Source organism: Athene cunicularia, assembly GCF_003259725.1.
Source record: "Athene cunicularia isolate RWA chromosome 2 unlocalized genomic scaffold, athCun1 chr2_part1, whole genome shotgun sequence".
NCBI lineage: Eukaryota > Metazoa > Chordata > Aves > Strigiformes > Strigidae > Athene > Athene cunicularia.
Genome location: NW_020799095.1, coordinates 47,235,855 through 47,257,380, shown reverse-complemented (window position 1 = coordinate 47,257,380; position 21,526 = coordinate 47,235,855). Strand labels below are relative to the sequence as shown.

Here is a 21,526-nt window from a genome sequence, read left to right as displayed (position 1 = left end):
ACAATGATATGTAAAAGCTGAGCTGTCAAATGCAACCATACTGATCCAGTGGATGAAAGTGTACGTTTGAAAATGTATAGACACCAGAACAGCATACTAGATTTTGGCTCTTTTTCTCCAAAAATCCTAGTTTGAGATTCCGTTTGCAGTAATTAGAAAGCTTTTATACTGGTTAGGTGCAGGTACAAAAGGGAGGTCAAACCAGTTCAGTCAGCATTTCGGCCTGAAATTAATATTGTTGTTATCTTTGTTTACATTTTAAATGCATAATATTTTAAGATGCTGACACAAAACCAGCTGTGCACAAGTCAAGAGCTATCTACCTCATAAGGAAATTTTAATAATCAAGAATTGTGTTTCTATTTTACAAGTTTTTTGACAAATTCTTGATATGTAGTTTATTAATATTTAAAGTATGCTCAGAGGGATTGGTAGTTAAGAATAACCACTGTAAAATAATTGCCCTGTTTGTTCAACTGTTTGACCTCACATTCTGACTTTACAGGTATGTGGGAGCATTTAGTAATTTGGGAAGTGTGTCTGTTCTTCGGACTTTCAGGGTTCTGAGAGCTTTAAAAACCATTTCAGTAGTCCCAGGTAAAAAAAAATCCTATTTGTTAATGTTTTCTGCTACTTACAACTGACTCTTTGCTCCAATCAAAATGTTGGCTTTTGCCTTTTTTTTTTTTTTTTTTTTTTTTTTTTTTTTTTTTATAGTGTCTCAGTTCACCTGGCCCAAACAGAATAAATCAAACATTAGAAACAATCTTGTATTTAATTTATTTTCATTATACTTTTAAAGATTTTGTTAACACTTTATAATGCCAGTTTTACAGAATATTCTTCTAGCTGGTCTATGTGTTATGGCTCAACAGAAACAGCTCTGGTGACTGAACAGACTTTACTATTAATCATCTTACATTATCCCCGGGAAAACAGTTTCCATTTTTCCCTTAGTTATAAAGCTACTGCATTCTTTCTCATGATGAAATATAAATTAAGAACCAATGGGTTGCCTCTGTCTTCTCATTTTGGTCTTTTTGATCATATTCTTTATTGCTTCCAGTGTTTCCAGTTTGTTCACAGATTACCAGTGTTGGAAATGTCTTTGAATTATGCATATTACTCTTTCTGCATAAGAAAAAATAGACTATCTCTGGTTCCTCACCCTTCCCTAAATATTTTACAGGGATTAAGAGAACATCTGAAAATTGTAGGGTCAATCAAATGAGGAAAAAATATGTTATTCTCATATTAATTACTCTCATCCAATTATACTTGCATTGCAAATATATTTGTCACATATTATCCAGCAATTTTGGTACTTTGGCTGTTATACATTGTTTTAACTCTAATCAAGTATGACATATGAATCTCAGTTTTTCATCCCATTTTCCTTTGTCTTCCTAGGACTCAAGATCATTGTAGGGGCACTAATCCAGTCTGTTAAGAAACTTGCCAATGTGATGATCCTGACCGTTTTCTGCCTGAGTGTCTTTGCCCTTATAGGCCTCCAGCTTTTCAAGGGCAATCTAAGATATAAGTGTATCAGGAATACTACAGAGATCAGTAAAACACTTTATTTTCTTAACAAAACATGGGAATCTTATGAAATGTTTGCTAATTATACAGGTAATTTTTCTCCTTAATTCTTTTTCAGATGATAGGACAGACACCTATGCATACATGTATAACCACTGATGTAAATGACATTGATGTTTTGATGATTGATATTTTGATGAGTAACTACTTGATAGTGGCTTTCAGATGGCCACAGCAGCTTGCAGGCATCCAGTAATGTATCCCTTCCCTTCATTATAAGAAATAGCACTCCCAAATTTTCCATTAACATCCAGCTCTGTTTCCCAGGATGATATGACTATAAATGAAGAACATTCTATAAATTAAATATGCATTAGCTCATTCTCTGCTGTAATTTCCCAAAGTTCACCTTTTACTACATGCTGAAAAGTCTCTACATCTTTGTTTTGCTGCCCAGTAAATTACTCTTCAGCTTGGAACAGAGGGTTTTGTTTAAAAGTTGAAGTTACTCTCTTTTTCACATCATGTGTATCTTACTTTATGTCATGTATAAGATATATACAACATACATCTTTCATGTATATGTCTTGACTGAGGCTAGTGATGAAAGCATAGACCAGAGTTCTCAAAATGCACCAAAGCGTTCTCAGAGGAACAGCAGCTGTAAGGTACAATTCAGAAAGGAAAAGCCTTGTCGAAAGGAAAAGGCTTGTCTAAAGGAAAAGACTCAATATCATGAAAAAATACACTCAGAGTAAACTGTCTATGCCAGAAACATGAAGAAAGCTTAATCACTGGAGAAAATCTCCACCAGTGAGTTCAGATGTAGCAGCAGCTATACAGGAAGAAAAGCATTGTCCCACGGGAAATGTTGAAATACATAAAAAAGCTGCACAGGATTGCTGTTTGTAAACTCTGCATGGAAGGTTTGTTCTGACAGGATTTCTTTAATAACTTCATAGTCCAGGGGGAGAAAGTCTTTGTATACAAGATTTTTGAGAAAAAACTTTTTGCAAGAAACTCTTGTACCTACCAAAAAACCACACATAAGAACAAAGTCATTTACATATACAGAATGTTGTAAAAATCATAACTGAAAGCAAACTTTAAAAAAAACAGGCAGTGACTAGAACACCACACAAGAGACCTGGCTGTGACAAAATTGGGTTAAAAATACTTATTTTCTGTGCTGAAGAAACAGGAAACAAAACCATCTTCGGGTTTTGGTGTTTGGTTGTTGGGGTTTTTTTTTGTTTGTTTGGTTGGTTTTTTTTAATGCAGAACACTGTAGCTGTATAAAGGCAATGGCCTGGAGAAAGTGGGGTTCTAGATTTTAAAAATATGTGTTGCTTCACAAGCTTTGTCTTGTTCACATCCTATGCCATACATCTAATGTGAAGGGTGATTTGCAATGTCAGGAAAAGCAGTAGGAGGGTTCAGACAGGTTTAAAGAAAGATAGATGACTTTCCTGTAGGATTTAGGATTTATAGCACTATAAGCCCAATTTTCTAGTAAGTTATTTTTTGTATGGTTTTTTATGGGCTGCTTTTGTGGGAAATTCCCATCTCTAACATGGAGAACTACATGTTACTATAATTCTCTGAGGCTCAATCACTAAATCTTCTTAAAAAACCCTTTTTGTCAGTTGGCAGGAGCAGACCTGAACAAAATTTGGGTGGAAAGTAGCCCTGATAGTAACACATTTCCTGTGGTGTATTTAAATGTAAAATGTATTTACACATTTCATGGTGTATTTACAACTGATACTGAAGATTCCTACTGGCCCTGCATCATGCTGACTTCTCTGATGAGCACAGCTGAGGTTAGAGAAGCACCAGGAAGACATGAGACATCCCTTTCACCTGGGATAATAATCCCACATCTTAATGGAACTAATTAGCTCTTAGTACTAAAGCTGTTATTTTCAAGCCTGCTGCTAGCTCAGGCATCAGAGTAACTCATGCTAAGAGAAATAGGGGAAGAGGTCAAAAAGGCCACAGCTCCAACATCCTAATGGACAAATCCATATTTCTCAACTAAGCAGGGTTAGGACCTGCTGTTTGGCTCAGCAGAGCCGCTACATGGCGTGGTGTATATCCACACAGCCAAACACTCTTTCTTCCTCCTCAAAATAGGGTTTTGTTTTTTATTTCTTGTTGGAAACAGAACTGCTCTGTGCTACCCCAAAAGGTGTTTGTATGCTGCCCTGAAGAGGGCTGATTACTACAAGTCAAAACTGTGACAGAGTTTGTGCTAATGATTACCAAACCAGGGACTGTGCTTGAACATGTGCCCTCCAATTCTTCACTTCCGTTATGCAGATGTGGCCAAAGCAATAATATTTTAAAAAATTCAGTTTTAAGGAGTGTCTTCACTCTGAAATTTATGCATACACATATGTATGTTTATAAATGAGGAAAGGCCATCTTGCAATCTGATGCAGTTATTGTGAGCGCGGGAAACACGTATATATGTATGCACATACACTTACAGGTCACTGATTACTCATCACTACTCATATTAAAGGATTGAGGATTCAGGCTAGAAGTTATTCGGTTTTAATTTTTTTCCCCCCTTTTTTATAGCATACTTTGCTAAGAAAAGTGGGACCTCAGATATTTTGCTGTGTGGTCCTGGTGCTGGGTAAGTGCACTTAAGAATATTTCTTCTTTGGAAGTCTTCTCTGCCTTAGTGCTTCTGTATTTGCTCAGTGATATGAGACAAAACCAGAAATTCTAAGCTTTCCTTGAATACATAAACAGGAACACAGACAAAACATAGTAAAACAAGAACAAAATATAGTAAACAGTCAGATAATTTAATACTTGTAAGGAATGAAGTGTGAACCTGCAATTGGCTTATTGAGCCTTCCCAGAAGTGTTGTCTTTCTCTTCCCCATGGATGTACAAGAGAGCTGAAAACATGAAAGATCTCAAATAAATGACAGAACAGACATGCTCCTATTTGTGTAAGCTCATGAGGGTTAATTTGGAAGAACAAAACATGGATTTTGGAGGGCAGGTTTGGGCAAGGAGGGAGGTGTGGCTGCTTTGTAGTGAAGGGCAGGGGAGGAGGATTGGTGGTGAGGAAGTTGTCCTGCATTGGTAGTCTACTCCAACTCATTGTCTTCCTTTGTTACTGTGTTGTGGGTGCTGTTTTTCTCATCCCACTTTCCAGCCAATGCTACCTGGCATAGAAAATTGGTTTGTAATCTAATGAAATACAGAGCTGAATAGTAATCAGAATTCTCACATAAGCTGGAGTTTATCCTTGAAAACTGCACAGTTAAAGAGCTCCACTTTTTATTATTACTTCTAGGACCTGTCCTCCAGACTACATATGCTTGCAACTTGGGCCAAATCCTGATTACGATTTCACTAGTTTTGATACATTTGGCTGGGCTTTTCTTTCCTTATTCCGTCTGATGACCCAGGACTACTGGGAACGTCTGTACCAGCAGGTACCAGCTTTATGCATAATTCAGAACTGGTCTTCCAGTGAGAGCAATAGCTGAAGCAGAAAATGTGTAGGGAGGACAAGAAACCTCAAACCAAAGCATTAGCTGCAAGTCATCAAGCCCACATCATCCCTTCTCCCTTCCCGCAAGCTGTGATTCCTAGAAAAGGGATGCTGAAGTGCTTCCCAGCAACAGTCCTATCACCCTGCTTACTTAAGGACATAAAAAAAAGTCCTAAGAAGGTCCTATATTATCCTTCAAAAATATAATGCATCCTCAGTTGTCCTCATGGGTTATATGATCAGTGATTCACAGGCAACGGTATGAGTGAGAAAGGGAAGGAAGAAAGGCCAAGGAAAGTGTATTTCCTTTTAAGCTTCCTAAACCATTGTGTCTAGGAAGGTGAGTGCTTCTAAAGAATTTCTGAGACACATTGAAAGCTTATTTGGCATTTTTATGGTGATTTTTATCTCTTGGATGTGTTGCTTACAGACCCTCAGAGCTTCTGGGAAGGTGTATGTACTCTTCTTCATGCTGGTCATCTTTCTGGGCTCATTTTATCTAGTCAACTTGATTCTGGCTGTAGTAACAATGGCATATGAAGACCAGAACAAGGCCACCATTGCTGAAACAGAGGCAAAGGAAAGAAAATTTCGGGAAGCCATGGAATTATTACAGAAGGAGCAGGAGGTGTGTGAATTATTCCCTTGCAAGCATTAGTCTCAGTGTTCTGTTGTCAGTCACATAAGAAAAAAATTCCTTGTGTACAGCTGTATATAGTAGTCACTCATGGGAGAAGGAGCAAGTGACAACTTACTGAAAGTAGCAATTCCATTCCTAGAGCTACAGGAGCAGCTTCCAAAATAAAATATGGTTTCCTTTTAATTTTTTTTCTACTTCATCATTGTGGGCTGCTGAGCAGAGAAATATACAGTAATTCTGTTGATCAACTGCATGAACACCTGAGCCAAAATATACTATAGTTGAATGAAAAGTCTCTTGATAGCTTAAACAGCTTATAGGCCTCTGGAACAAAATAATCCCCTGTTTTGAAAACATTGTCCTAAATGCAGTATGGGATGGAAAGTCAGCTACAGTGTGAATACAATCCCAAGGATCCCCAGTGAAAAGACAGAATTTTAATACTCTTTAAGCATTTGTTTGGGGAAAAGGATATATTCTACAGCATTATTTTCACACTAAGTATTTTTATTGTAAGCAAATCTGCCATATGGAGGAATAGGAGTTATAATGTGATTATTTTGCCCCTGGCAGGCCCAATACATGTGACCATGTAAGATTCTGCAAATAGAAAATTGTTCAGCACTCCATATGTTGGGGAAATTCTCTCCTCTTTCTTTTAGTATTATCACATATTGGAAGACTTTTAACGAGTTTTGTGAAACACAAATTGTTAAGAGGAAATAATACAGAGCACAGAGGTGTCTTCTTTCTGCTTATATTCAAAGTACCCAGCAAAATTATCCTCCATGTTTTTGTTTCAATTTCAGTCATTGGCTATTAAAGGAATTGATATCCTGTCAGTTAGCTCCTTTGAAGCCTCTTCTCTGTCTACCAAAGAAATCAAGGAAAGAAGCAATAGGAAAAAGAGAAATAAGTCCTTGGGGATAGAAGATAATGAAGAAGAACAATTTCCCAAGTCACAGTCCACAGACAGTCAACGAAAGTTGGTAATCTATTGTCTGAATCTGCGATCATTACAACTTTCTCAGTTTTAATACTAAAATAAATTGCTTGAAAGCACAAATGAATTCCCATTACAAACACTGATCACTCTTAAGTCTTTAAAATAAACTTTTGAGATAAGGAAGAATTATATGTAAAAATTAATTTGAAAAGGAAATATAAATAAAGAATGGAAGGAAAGTTATAACAGTTAAAATACATTTTCTATAACATTGAGAAATAGAAAAAAGTGTATGACTACCAGAATTTAACTTCTGTGCATCATTCTCTGATAAAAATTTCTTACTTAAGATATAAATATAAAGCTTATCACAAAAATAGATGCTACAGTTGATGGGATCTTATTATCCGCCTTTTAAAATCTAAACATAATCCTTCCTGAAAAATCTAAATCAAATATGAGTTTTGGACTTGCAATTGTTGATAGGAAATGTTATGAAACTCTAAACATTTATTTCTTCTCAAAATTTGCTCTGTGATATTATGCCATTCTCTCTTTATTCCTTTTCCTGGACTTTTAGTCTTTCCTTGGCCTGGTGTATGGTCCCAACGCAAATCAGGCGAAACACAGACTTAGTTATGGGAGTGTTTTCAGTTCCCAAATACCTGCTTTAGAAGTTGATTCCAGAACCAATTTCAGTGATGAGGAAACTCTCAGTGCTGGGGAACATGAAATCCAGTGTCGGTCACTGTCAGTCACCCATATGGGAAGACGCTCCAGCATGCAAAGTCAAATGAGCCACAGCTCTCATCCTGCTACCCCAAACTGCGTGCAGAGCAGCAAGTGGGCTAATGTGGATGACTGCAATGGTGTGATTTCAGTGATGGGAGGAGGAAGCAACAGGGTGCACAGTCTAGATCCGGTGTCTTCTGAAGGAGTACTGCTTCCACCGGTGATGGAAGACCTGGGAAAGGGTGGTCTGGTAAGAAAAAGATATTATTTTAAATACGTACTTCATCTTACAATTTCTCTATAAGTGGCAGGTTTTTCTTATCTTAAGAGTTTCAGTGTAATGTCAAACAGTGACAAGAAATGAAGCATAATGGTGTGGAGAATTCATAAGTTGTCAGTAGAAATTTTTTTTTAGTACTCTGATGAGTTCCTGAAAACTAGACTTCAGCATTCCTGTCATAAACCCTATTTTTCTGCTATTCACGAATTTTACTAACATAGTTTTGAAGGTTCCTAGCGCTGGAATTAAAAGTTACCAAAGAGTCTTTTGATCCCTTTTTAACCCTGTCCAGGGGGGTCATTTTCAGCAGTACTTGCAATTTCTTCCTCCTTCATAGCACCTTTAGCATCACGAAGAAGCTTTTTCTGTAAATTTCCCAAGTGGGTAGAGATGCTTTGCTACCAGTTTATCCCTCATCTCTGTCCTTTCCTATTAGTCTCTGGAATATTTCCTAGGCCTATTTCCCCTCATACTCTTATTTTCAAGGTTTGTGCTTGCCCTTTTGCTATTACATGCTTGCAAGAACCATTTACTGCAGCATTATTATGGAACAGTAAGACCTTCATGCTCAACAACTATTACAACTTGTAAAAAGGTACATCTATTTGGCTGCATATCACTGTTCTTATTAACTTTCATTGTTACCCCTCATCACATTCCATTTTATTTTATTCCTGTGGTATCTCCCTAATCATGTTTACTTCTTTAAGCAGCCAGCTATAAATGATGAGAGCAGCTTGATGCATTTGCCTCCTCATCTGTCAGTGGAGTATTTTAATGAGGCACTTCAGAGACAAAGGGCAGCAAGTGCAGTCAGCATAATTACCAGTGTTTTGGAGGGTAAGTGGTCTCTCATTACACCTATTTCAATCCTAAGGTAATGTTAGCATGAATGACCAAAATGTCAATACATTTCTTAAAGGTTAGCAGAGATTTATAGATGTGTAGGCAGAAATTCCTTTATTAATTTGGCTCTTTAAAAAACAAAACCAACCAATACAAAAAACCCCAAAACATTATCACAGTTTTTAGGTACTGGAATGCAACCTTTGCATGTCGTAAGATCTCATTTTGTAGGACAGAGAGTGAATGGGATTGGAGTGATGAGAGTGGGTGAAACGAGTTTCCCTAGCATCTGAGGTGCCAGACTGGAATACTGTTTTCTCTTCCTGACCCTGAGAGTTTTGATATGTCACTGTCAGAGATGTAGGCATGCAGAATCCATCAATAAGATTATGCAAGCAAAATCAGTTGTGACAATTTCTGGGGTTTTGAATACTTAACCTCACTATTTTATTCCTCTAACTTACCTTTCCATGTGATTTTTTGGGTGGTTTTATCACTGAGATTTATATAACTGATATTTTTGTTGCAGATCATACTGAAAACTTTCAACCCAATTTCTTCAGGATGATATCTTATTTTGTTTTGTCCCCATTGAGGAAATCTATCACCAGTTCTTGGACCACAAGTATTGGATTTAGCAAAGTGTTACCATTGTGGAGGGAGGACCCTTTTCTTAAATTTTCTAAAATTTTGCTTGGGAGAATCATGGTTGCAACACACTTAGTGGAGATTTGCTTTGCAGTGTAATTCACCAAAGATCTGGATTTTGTTGCATGCATTCAGCTGTGAGGTAGAAAGAAACAGGACTTGTAGCTCTAAGTGGCTGTGGATTAACTTGAGGACAGGCATCAAAAAGGGTCTTTGCTGGGTTCTGAACACCAGTTCTGCCAGACCCACTCTGTATAAATGAAGAAGCAGCCATTTGATCTAGAACAGAAGAAGAGTTAGATCTGGAGTAGGGTTAAATCAAGGTGATCACACTGGAATAAGCAGTGTTGGGTGGAATCTTGAGACTTGAGACTGGAGGATAAAAATTAAAACTAAACAGTGTGAAGAAATAAAGTCAGGTCCAACTAAGAAAAGGATATTAGTCAGATTGAGCTCATGTGATCTCTGAAAAAAATTCAGATCCCTGAAAGTCAGATTATTAATAATTCCTGTTGTGCTTGTATTAAGGTTTAAGTAAACTCCAGTTTGCCAATGAATTTGCACAGAACTTCAACAGGGTCAAAAACATTTTGGAGGACTTCATAGTATTGTGGTGAAGAATCCAAAAAGATGTAAATGGCAAAGTCAGAACAGCTTCTATCCTATGTTTTACTCACAGAAAATGGAGAGGTGTGGCAATTTGCATCAGATGGGAAATGTCAGGCATGACCTTTCCAGTAGAAGTGGTTTAAGGTTAAATTCGAGGCACCGTAGTTTGGATTTTCCTTGCGTACAATCAGAACTTCTATGACTGCCACTGACTCTCTAAACTCCCTTTAAGAGTCAAAGAAGACAAAAAGATGTTGAGTGTGATACAGCCACTGTCCTAGAGTTCTAAGTAAGGATAAAGTGAAGAGTGCCTTAGCTGCTATATTAACCTGCAAGAGTCTGAGAAGCTGTGATGTGGCCTCTGCATTGTAAACAACTGTATTTAGTCAGATGATTGTAGTACAGATCTGAGTCTAAGACAAATAAAACCTGATCCAAAGGCTTTTGAAGTTCACATGAATGCATTTTCCATTTTGCTCTGGATTTTATCTTCATGTTTACTAGCTGGTGTAGGGAAAACATGGACAATAGAAAGTGCAGGGAAGTTTTGGGGCTCTATGCCAGGTATGAGGTTTCCTTTTTCTTTGGTTTTTGAATACTTGAAATTGTTATTTCACCATCTTTACTCAGTGATAACTATTTAATTCTAGTGGGGTTTTTCTTTTGCATTTAGAACTTGAAGAATCTCAGCGGAGATGCCCGCCGTGCCTGAATGATTTTGCTTTAAAGTACCTAATTTGGGACTGTTGTCCACTTTGGTTGAGAATCAAGAAAAAAGTGGCTACTTTCATAAAGGATCCTTTTATTGATCTCACCATCACTGTTTGCATTGTGATGAACACTTTATTCATGGCACTGGAGCACAATAATATGTCAGATAATTTTAAATCAATGCTTCATGTAGGCAACTTGGTAAGCAAATTCTCAGCTATGTGACATTTTATACCAAAGATTGATTGATGAGTGTTTTCACTTGAGACATAAAGAGTAACTGCAAAAATGAAAGATTAGCAAACTCTGCATTTATAAACCCTAAATTTCTGATATAGATAATTCTCAGATTTTATTCATACACTTCAATGCACTCCTGTAAATGCAGGAAACGATCCTCCCATTTTAATAGAAAGTGCATTAGAAGTTTGTAAAAATGGGTTCTGTTGACCTAGACATGAATGTTATTTGAAGGAACATAATCTAAAGATAAGATAGATTCATGGCTACTTTTAGGCTGATGATACTGTTTCTTTGTCACAGGTTTTTACAGGAATCTTCACTGCAGAAATGATCTTAAAAATCATCGCTCTAGACCCCTATTATTATTTCCAGCAGCACTGGAATATTTTTGACTGTATAATTGTCACATTGAGTTTAATTGAACTGAGTTTACCCAAGCACAGAGGCAAGAAAGAAAGGCGAAAAGGAGGATCCCTGTCAGTTTTACGATCCTTCAGACTGGTAATGCTACTCGCTTACTCAGTTGTGTAAAACTTTATATTGCGAATAGAATAACACTTCTGTTGTCTGCAGTTAGCATGCAGGAAATTTTTTTTTTTAATTTATTTTTTCTCCTCTTGGCACTAGGAATAAGAAACACACTCATAAACTCCTTGTGCTGTTAGTCAGAGTTTAATGACATTTATATTTGTTTTGAATATAATAAGAAATATTCAAGGGAAAAAATGTTAGAGAGGAGACATGTTATAAAACTGGTGTCAAAAATTTAAATTTAGCACCGGAAATTAGGAAAAAAATGTCAGTGTACAAATATAGAAAAAATACTTAAAAGTAGAAGTGAAATGATGTTAAGGTATTCATATCATATACCGTGGACTGATTTAGGTTGCTTTACCAAAAGATAGACTTCTTTTATAGTAATACAGCAGCCAGTATCCCAGCTTTGGTCCGTTGTGTTACATGTAAGTTACCCACCACGATCTGCATCAAATGCCTTGGATGGATACTTGCCTGTGTGGGCCAAACACTTAACAGTGACTCAAGTTAGCACGGTCCTTTACAAGGTGGTTAGTTTATGTTTGCAACATTCCCCAGTTAAAAACAATTTAAAATATAGCTATAAATACTTTTTTAAAAAGTATTAGTATCACAGTGCCTCAAATAATATATCACTGGAATAGATTAGAATATCTATAAAATGTTTTTTTGCAGGATTTGAATAGTGCAAAGATGAGTTATTTCTACAGATGTCTACTATGTTTTATGTTTCAGCTGAGAGTCTTCAAACTGGCAAAGTCCTGGCCAACTTTAAACACTCTAATTAAAATAATTGTTAACTCCCTGGGAGCACTGAGCAATCTGACCTTCGTCCTGGCAATTATCATTTTCATTTTTGCTATAGTAGGGGTGCAACTTTTTGGGAGAAGCTATGGGGAGAACAGCCATAAAATAAACAAAAATGGCGAGCCACGCTGGCACATGATGGACTTCTTCCACTCATTCCTCGTCATTTTCCGCATTCTGTGTGGAGAATGGATTGAGACCATGTGGGACTGCATGGTGGTTGCTGAACAACCACTGTGCCTTCTTGTCTTTCTGCTGGTCATGGTGATAGGAAATTTAGTGGTGAGTTTTCCAATCTTTTCTACTTTTCAGCCTGTGTATGGTAGATTCTACTTAATTGCCATTTCGTCAACAAAAGGTAGTTTCCCTAAACACAGGTGGAAAATTATCTCTGTGTGCTATAGTCTGCAAAAGCCTCATTTGCCTTTCACCTTTGAGCCACTGTCCATATTTTCATATTTTGTGTGCTTCGCACACAGTATCACTTGACCTTTTCATGTGGCAATGTGATGTAGAATATATTTGCAGCAAGTATAATACAGACAACTATGTTTCTTCACGTTTTGGGATTTGGATGTAAATAATCAGTAAGGCTTACCTGCTTGAATTAATGGAGCTAAGTGCTTAAGTTCATCTGTAAATCAAATTTTTAAGAAACTCTTTTTTTTAAAAAAAGAGATTTCTCTCAAGTATTGAATTTTTAATGAGCAAATGGCAGTATCTACACTTCTATCACTGAAATCAGGATTTTCTTTAATTAACTCTAAATAGTTTTACACCCAAGAGCTAGATCCTTTATAACATACCCTACACAGCCTCACACACCTCTGCTGGGGTGTAAGGGGCAGTCTGCCTTCCTGGTCCTGTTTCGTCCTTTCTTAATGAACAAATAATAAAAATCTTTTTAGTAGATTTGCTTCTTATGTCATTCTCAGTATTATTAATATACCAATTTTAATTAAAAAAACAACCAACCAAACAAACAAAAAAACCCCTGACAATTATTATGTTTAGGCAGTTTTTTATGTGAAATATGTGTTCTGTGGATGAATCCCAAATTCCTGGTTTGAAAGTGCTGACTGTTCTAAACCACAGTGACTGATTTCAGTGATGAAATGCTGTTACTGATATTCATATTACATAATGTTAACTGACAAACAATTAAATGCTTAGCCTACACTCCTTGTCTAGGCTTTCTTATTATCAAAGGAAATAGAGAGGTATCTGGGAGTGAGATGTATTCCAACCTAAGATCAATAGCTAAGACAGATGGGATGAACAGGTCTCTGGAGGGCTAATGTTTTCCAGTAGCTGTGGTCCCTGGATGACTCAGGGATGCTATCTGCCCAGTTCTGATGTGATAAAAATGAAGATATGTAGATTTCATCCCAACTGAAATATGAATTAAAAAAAAAATGTCTCCCATTCCCTTTAAACAACAACAACAACAACAACAACAAAAGTGGGGTTTATAAATTTTTCTATTTAAATGTACTGAAAAGCAGGGAGGAAACCTCACTTCAAGCTTCTCTTGATTTTGATTTTTGTGACAGCGTTGCAGATTTGATGGAATTGCTAGGCCTGAATTTGATCTCACAGGATTTTTGAAGTAAGGCCTCCTCCACAGAGGCCCGATTTAATTCTAGTTTGAAGAAGGATGAGATATTATTAAACTGACAAGTATTACCATAGTCTGTGTTACTAGTATAACCTTCGAAAAGTTGTTTTGGCCAAAAAATGCTACAGTTTTATATAACTTTTTGGGGGAAGACGGTCACGGAAACGTTGAACTTTCTGAGAAAGACGTTTACTTCATCAACCACAATGTCATAGTCATTTCATTATTACCTTGTTTTGGTTTGCTCAGTAAGACAGAACTTTGATAGTGTCTGTGTTCTTCAAAGTTAAAGTTTAGATTTCTGAGTGCTACTCTCCTGACTCTTAATTTTATTGTTATTTCAATGACTTTCAGGTTCTCAACCTTTTTATTGCACTACTGCTGAATTCCTTCAGTACTGACTGTCTCCAGACAGCAGAGGATGACGGAGAGATAAACAATCTTCGGATTGCCTTTGCTCGGATTCACAAGGGATTTCACTTTGTGAAGAGCGTTACGTGGGATACCTGTTGTAGAAAGCTCAGGCATATAAAGAAAGTGCACAGGAAGAAAATCAAATTGACTGCACAGAACACACTTGGGTTCAAGTGTGAAGAAATAAAAAATTGTAAAGAGAATTACAATAATGAATGGGCTGATATGAATGGGGACAAATGTTCAGGTCCTGATGATTTTATTAACAATCCCAATGTATTTGTTTGTGTCCCTATTGCTGAGGCAGAGAATACAAGTGAGGGTTTTGAAGATGATGATAAACTGAGCACATTCACAGACATAGAATACAGCAAACAGGTAATGAATTTGTTTATTTGTGTTGGAACAATAGGATCATATATATATTGAGTGATGCATGTATGATAAAAGACTGTCTGTAGCAGAACAGGGTGGCATACTTTGACCCATTTCCAGAGAGTTATCAAATTTTGAACTATAACCAAAGGTATGAATGTTTAGAGCGAGGGTAAATTATCACCAGGACCCTTTTAAAATTCAGATTCTTTCATGGTTTTAAAAGACAGACCATAAATTTTGGGGTTTGCTGCAGGAATGCCTAGCAGACAGTGTTACACATAGGTAATTGCATAGCCCATAGATTGTCCGTAGATAATTGTGGTAGTCCCTGGTGAACTTGGAATTCTCATGTAAAAGTATGTGGACAATGCCAACTATCTTGGCACTATTTATGTAACAGGGCAAAAATGTATGTTCCGAATAAAAAACATTATCACGGATTCATAACATGAATTTATATCGCTGAGCCATTCTTTGATTTGCCTTGCTGTGTGTAGTATGTAGTAACTATTAGAAGAATTTAGAAAATATTAAGTATGGAGTGGCTCTATTAAGGTCGTGTTTCCTACATGATAGCATATATTATGCTATTTCTTTGTGTTCTCTGAATTTTCAATTCTATTTTAACCATAGAAGATTGCTATTCTGGTCTCAAAATTTCCCACCTTAAGTTTCCATCTTAATTCCTATGCAAAACTTGTCCCTTAACTTTCCATTAGTTCACTAAAATTCCTTAATAATTCCTTAGTCTCTATCCTTAGGTAAAATTAGAGGCTCATAATGATAGTATCTTGCAACTTTTGTCTGGATAGTCCCACTTTAAATGACATGCATATCTTATCTTTCTTTCCCTTCCAACTTGTCCACTCCCTAAAAAGAGAAAAGAAACCCTCTCTAATTTGCAGATTATTTTTCAGGACGAAAATCACCTGAGACAAAGGGGAGAAAGAGGGAAAAATTCAGGCAGCTGGAGTAAAGGATCAGGATTTTCCTCTGAAGAATTTAGTGTGCTTTACCTAGGAAAGGGTAGAAAGGTTGAACCATCATCACCAGAAGAAAAAGAGGTAAGGTTTGGGTTTTTTTGGTGTGTGGTTGTTTTTTGTTTTTTTTTTTTTTTTTTTTTTTTTTTTTTTTTTTTTTTTTTTTTTTTTTTTTTTTTTTTTTTTTGTTTTTTTTTAATGATACTGACTTGTCAAGCCTGGGTACGTTTCTGTTCAAGGATTTGCTGGAGTGGAGTGCAGTGGCTCTGACCTTGCAGTAGTCAGTCTGGAATTCTGTGAATGAAATCAAAGCCATTCTGGGTTTCTAGGTATTGATTTTTAAGAAAAAATGGAAAAGAGAGTGTTTAGAAATGGAAAAATGGCAAAATAATTTGATTCAAACAAATAATTAATAACATTTTCTCTGCTACTTTCCATTTGTTGAAATCTGAGCCCACAAAAAAAGGAAACAAGGGCGAAAAAAAAAAGCATTGAAACAGAAATATGCTTCCAGTGGGAAATTCCGGCAAGTCTGCCTGTATCCCAAGTCTCTCAGTTTCAAGAAACATAATACTTTAAATCAGTTTCTCACTATGACATTAGAGATAGTAATCAATTAAAAGTATTTTTAGCATAATTTTGAATAAAGAATATATTCAAAAAACAAACAGCAATACACAGATAGAAAAGAACAAAAATATAATTTGTAACAAACTACTTCCTTATCATACATTATATATGGTTTAATGGGACAGCAAAAAGCTTTGTAACTGGAGACTATATGATATGATTCCCATTTCTACTTCGTAAATACTGTCATGGATGTTCAGTTCCTGATACAACACCAGATACATTTATCTGGTTCTCCTGTTTGAATGCAACTTTCTAGGATTTCACGGTTTTAACCCAAGTAGTTTATTCTGGTTTGAGGATACATATACTTATAATCAATTTAAAAGCTTCGATTTACCAGCTTATTAGGCAGTTACATCTGGTTCATGTAGATAGATATTGCAATTACACAGCTTTTGATGCACCTATTAGTAATTCTAAGCTCATATAGTTTTAAAATCACAAAGTTTGTTCCATTACCGACACTGAAATATTAGTACATAGCCAAGTTTTAATTTGAATTTTATTTGTTCATGGATTAATTTATTCATTTGGAACTGAATGTGGAAAGAATCAATACCTGATCTTACTTTGCTCGGTAGTTTGCCAGCATCAGCCCTTCTGAATGCAGCACAGTGGATCTGACAAATCCTGAAGATCTTTTGAGACAGATTCCAGAGTTTTCTGAAGACTTCAAGACTCCTGAAAAATGTTTTCCGGAAGGTAAGGCTCTCGTGATTTCATTACTGGGGAGTGAGAAAAGTCAGAACCCAACCTGTTTCTCTAGTGATGCTGAGACAATAGGGGCAGATTATTTTCAGTTAATTGTAGTTATCTAGAAATCAGATCAATTGTCCAAATCATTTTCCCTCTCTAGTCAAGAGAGAGATCTTGACACCTGAAAAATAAACCCTCTTTTCCTTAAAGACAATTGCTGTTTTACTGGGATCTGGGCAGTGGTATAGACCCAGTCACTAAAAATTAGATTATTACAGTGAAGTGAGAGGAGTTTCGTTCTATTGGACAGCATCCAAGTCACTTTTGGGGCTTAACATAAGAGAAGTCTATGTGATCAGGTCTCACCTGGCATTGGCCACTGGAGCAAGACACTTGGCACATCAGATCTGTTAATACAACAGTATAAATGTTTATTCCTTGAATAGCGTTTCACGGACAATCTCCGTAACAAAGGAGTGAAATAAATAGAATGAAGCCGCTAGATTGAAGTTGAATTTCTATAGGGTGCTAATCTAGGAATTCCTTCTTAGATCATCGTACATCTAGGTTTACAAGTTGTTATGGGGTGTATTAAGCCCTCTCATGAATTTTTCCTACTCTAACATCTGTAACAATATGTGTTTTTGATAAGATGCAAAGAAATAGCTCTTGAGATTTTTCCCAAATAACAGTCAGTACTGAAGTCCAGGAATAATCTCTTCACTCTTGGAATTAGTTGTGGGAGAATAAACTATATAAAGTCAGTTTATAGACTTGTTTCTTCCAAGTGTGTTGCATTAAACAAATTATAACTGTGGCAAAATTCTTCCTGGTGCTCCAACTTTCTCTTTGCTCATCCAGTCAGCCTGGCTGACCACCACCATTACCACCCATCCCCAAAGTTTTCTTTGATTCTGTTGTTTTCTGTTCGTTCAAGCTTCCCTGTACCACAAAATGACCATGAGGGATTTCTCCAGCCTTCCTTGCCTATGTGGAGCCCAGCAACAGGTCACACATCTCTCTGAGCTTGCTTTCCTTCTCCACCCCCAAAGGCAAAGCCTTTCTCTCATCACTGCCTTCTCATTCAAGTGCCACTTCCTGGATATTTTATCTGAAAAAAACATGGATAAATCAAATCTGGCTGCAATTACTCCCATCCCCTCATTGTACTGTTCTGCAGAGCTGGCCTTTTTTTTTTTTTTTTTTTTTTTTTTCCTGTGCCCTTTTTGGGTCAATAAAACTTCTAATGCACAGTTTTAGGATTGAATAACAATGAAGCATGTAGAAATTATCTGGAACTAGAGAGGTGTATCTGAATGCAAAGTATTCTCTATGTAGTAATAATATATATATATATTTTCACTGTTATACATCATAAATCCTGAGACATCCACTACCAACCTTGCAATTTGTTTTCTTCAGAAAAAAAAAAAAAAAACCACAAACATTTCATTAATAATCCATATTCTTGAGCTACAGGGTTTTTTCAAAACTCCTTTATCGATGGCATTTTTTGCCAATACAGCTGTTAGAACAAAAGAAATAATTATTTATACACACACACACACACTCTCCAGAGAAGAAATATTAAATGTTTTGTGCTCTGTAGTCCCAGGCTGGAGTGTGCCTGCTGTGGACAAACCATTATAGAACTCAACCGAAGGTGCAGCGAATCTATACCTAACACAGATTTCTGTGCTAAAAAAAAAAAAAAAAAAAAAAAAACCTACCTCATATCATCTCCCAGATCCACATTACTGGGGAAACTGGGATTATGAAAGAAAGATGATCAGATCTTTTTACATACATTATATCCTATCATATATATGAAAGGATATAATACATATATGTTATCACATATATATGACACATAGATACATTTTTTCTCATGCTTGGAAATGACTGACATTTTCTGACATAATGAAAACCTGGAATAGCACAGAGCAAGGAAGATGTTAGCCAAAGTGAGTTAGTTCTTGGCAAAAATAATAAGTAATCAAACCCAGGATTTTGTGATGGGGTGGTCAGAAAATGTTAGAGGACTCTGGTGTCATTGTTTGTTATAAGAAATAATTTGATGAGCCTGAAAATAGCCTGTGTGTTAATCTGAAAGACTATGTCATATTCTAGCTATATGGCATAAAATCAGTCACTCCATACATTCAAAAGCAAATCAAGAAATTAATGGACCTTGCAAGTATAATGCTGCAATATTGAAGACAACAGTTTACCTTCTGTGTCTCCAATCCTTTTTGTTCCAAGGTATCTGCGCCTGCCTTCTAAAGAGTGTGCATGACCCTGAAGTTTTGTATGCCCAAATAGCAGGTCAATAAGAGCGTGTCCTGTATCTACAGAAATATCTTGAAACAGTGGAAAGCTGTCCAAAGGGCTCCACTTAGTTTATGTGTATATAAATAAGAGTTACAAGGCAAAGAAAATTAGATGTTTCTTTTTTTTTTTTTTTTTCCTCTTGGCAAGACATGAAACAATGATGCAGTTAATGTGACCATTGACTTTTCTCTGCCCCCAGAAGTTTCTTGAGCAGCCCTTCACATGCATGTACATTCCTTCCATACATTCATTGTATGGAAGGAACTCAGTACATTCATTGCTGTCTTTCGCTTTCAGGTTGTGTTCGATACTTTCGTTGTTATGTGGGTAGTGCCATAAAGTTTGGAGGAGAAACTTGGTGGAATCTGAGAAAAACCTGCTACCAGATTGTTGAACACTCCTGGTTTGAATCCTTTATCATATTCATGATTCTTCTGAGCAGCGGAGCCCTGGTTAGTGCAGCACAGTTTCATGTATTTATTTAGAAGCATTTTTAATTTGAACTCAGACAAATTCTTTCAATAGAAAACACAGCAAATATCTTTGAACTCATAAGGAGAAAATAGGTTTTACATAGCGGTCATTTATTCACTATTGTAATTATTGTATATCTGTCATATTATTAAAAATTAGAGCATGACTAAAGCTGATTTTTTTTCATATTTGTGAAATATAAAGGAGTTTTTATGACATTAAAACAAATAAATGACTCTTAATACCTGAAAAAAAGTAGTACTTAATTCTCTTCAATGTATAAACTTCTTGAAAAAAAATTCCACAAATATCTACTTTCCTCCTAGGATTCCAGTGTACATGATGTGTGTGTCCACAGGGCTGTAGTATATAGTGAAAAAGAAAGAGAAGGGACAGGGAGAATTACACAGTTATCAGCTGACATATATTTGAGTAAAAGAAGGTATTTAGATCTGTGTAAACCATACTGAATGATGAAGGGGTCTTAATGATGCTAGGCTTTCATTTTACAAAGCTCATCTCTGACTTTTGCCATTTGTCTATATGTTATGATTTCAGGCATTTGAAGATATCCATATAAATGAGAGAAAAAGTATTAAAATTATGTTAGCATTTCTTGACAAAATGTTCACTTTCATCTTTGTTCTGGAGATGCTCCTGAAATGGGTGGCCTACGGCTTCAAGAAGTATTTCACCAATGCCTGGTGCTGGCTGGACTTCCTCATTGTAGATGTAAGTTCTGCCTTTGATGTTTCTACACAAGTCCTGACACAGGCTATAATAACAGAATCAGTGATTATTTTCTGGATGCAAAGTTAAGACAGTACTCTTGACTCCTTTAATGATGGTTTCAGGATATTGCACTCTGGGTTTTGAATATGTGGACAGATTTAGTTTTGTTCTTGTTTGGGTTTTTTTAACAGGAGTAAAGCAAAGGTGTCAGGACATTGTTAATACTTTATTTTGTCTTCCCATTCAGGTCTCTTTAATAAACCTCTTAGGCAGTTCATTTGGCCCCATGAAATCTCTTAGGACTCTCCGAGCTCTAAGACCCTTAAGAGCATTGTCACGATTCGAGGGAATGAGGGTAAGACTGAATACAAATTAAAGCCTGTCAGTACTAATAAACATGTAATGGGTTTGTAATTCATGACTCTGTCTTTATGAAGTTCACATGTCTACCTGAAGTTCAGCTTAAGACCTATAAAATGAATTTTTAAAAGGTATCTTTTCTGCACTCCTCTGTACTTGGCTGCTCCTTATGGACTGTCCTTGAGTGATTGATCCTAAGTGCTGTTGAAACTAAAACTAGACTAGGCAGAACTCTGACTGAGTAACAATGGAATATTCTTGTGTTCTGGTCTTACTGAGATAGCCAAAAATAAAACAAATAAGAACTGTGAGCACAATTCTAAATTTTGAAGTCTGATGGCAAGCTAATTCAGAAGGAAGAATCACCTCCATTCTGTAAGTTTTTACTGGATTGATTTACAAGAACTTTAGACTATTAAGAGTTACTTTACTCAAATTATTGTTCCAAATAGACTTCTTCTTTCAAAAAGCAGGAGTGTTTGCCTGTAGAATATTTGCTGCTTTTTTTTTCCATCAAAAGAGCACCTGCAACAGCTTGAAGATGTTGGGCATTAATTATGTTTAATTACAAATCTACCATTATGCAAATGCAGAGAAGGATTCCCTCAGCCACATGCAAAACACAGCTGTACATGCGAAACAGTATGATAACTACCATGACATTTGGGCAAAAGTCTGGTCTATGGAATATACTCTGGTATGTGAAAACAGATGACAGAAATACATATGGCATCACTGTCACACTTTTACATGGGAATGCAGCTGAGATATGGATTGATTTTGGATATCTTCTGAAAGTGAGACTGAAAGCGCTCTGACTGCAATCTTGTCACTGTGAAGGCAGAGAGA

At 36.3% G+C, this 21,526-nt stretch overlaps 1 protein-coding gene across 3 annotated transcripts in view; it reads left to right on the top strand.

The window, feature by feature from the left end:
* Positions 1 to 21,526, top strand: part of LOC113476561 (sodium channel protein type 5 subunit alpha-like) — a 45,673-nt gene that overhangs the window by 14,540 nt on the left and 9,607 nt on the right. Inside the window, exons 6-22 of one of the 3 annotated variants that reach the window (XM_026842310.1) lie at positions 506 to 597; positions 1,411 to 1,632; positions 4,129 to 4,186; positions 4,862 to 5,003; positions 5,493 to 5,690; positions 6,512 to 6,691; positions 7,229 to 7,630; positions 8,374 to 8,500; positions 10,437 to 10,675; positions 11,018 to 11,218; positions 11,990 to 12,343; positions 14,034 to 14,471; positions 15,389 to 15,535; positions 16,666 to 16,786; positions 19,409 to 19,563; positions 20,144 to 20,317; positions 20,565 to 20,672. In XM_026842310.1, the coding sequence (XP_026698111.1) occupies positions 506 to 597; positions 1,411 to 1,632; positions 4,129 to 4,186; positions 4,862 to 5,003; positions 5,493 to 5,690; positions 6,512 to 6,691; positions 7,229 to 7,630; positions 8,374 to 8,500; positions 10,437 to 10,675; positions 11,018 to 11,218; positions 11,990 to 12,343; positions 14,034 to 14,471; positions 15,389 to 15,535; positions 16,666 to 16,786; positions 19,409 to 19,563; positions 20,144 to 20,317; positions 20,565 to 20,672 (3,358 nt within the window). Of the gene's footprint in view, positions 1 to 505; positions 598 to 1,410; positions 1,633 to 4,128; positions 4,187 to 4,861; positions 5,004 to 5,343; positions 5,403 to 5,492; positions 5,691 to 6,511; positions 6,692 to 7,228; positions 7,631 to 8,370; positions 8,501 to 10,436; positions 10,676 to 11,017; positions 11,219 to 11,989; positions 12,344 to 14,033; positions 14,472 to 15,388; positions 15,536 to 16,665; positions 16,787 to 19,408; positions 19,564 to 20,143; positions 20,318 to 20,564; positions 20,673 to 21,526 lie in introns of those variants that run through there. The other 2 variants (XM_026842309.1, XM_026842311.1) reach the window with 2 other exon arrangements.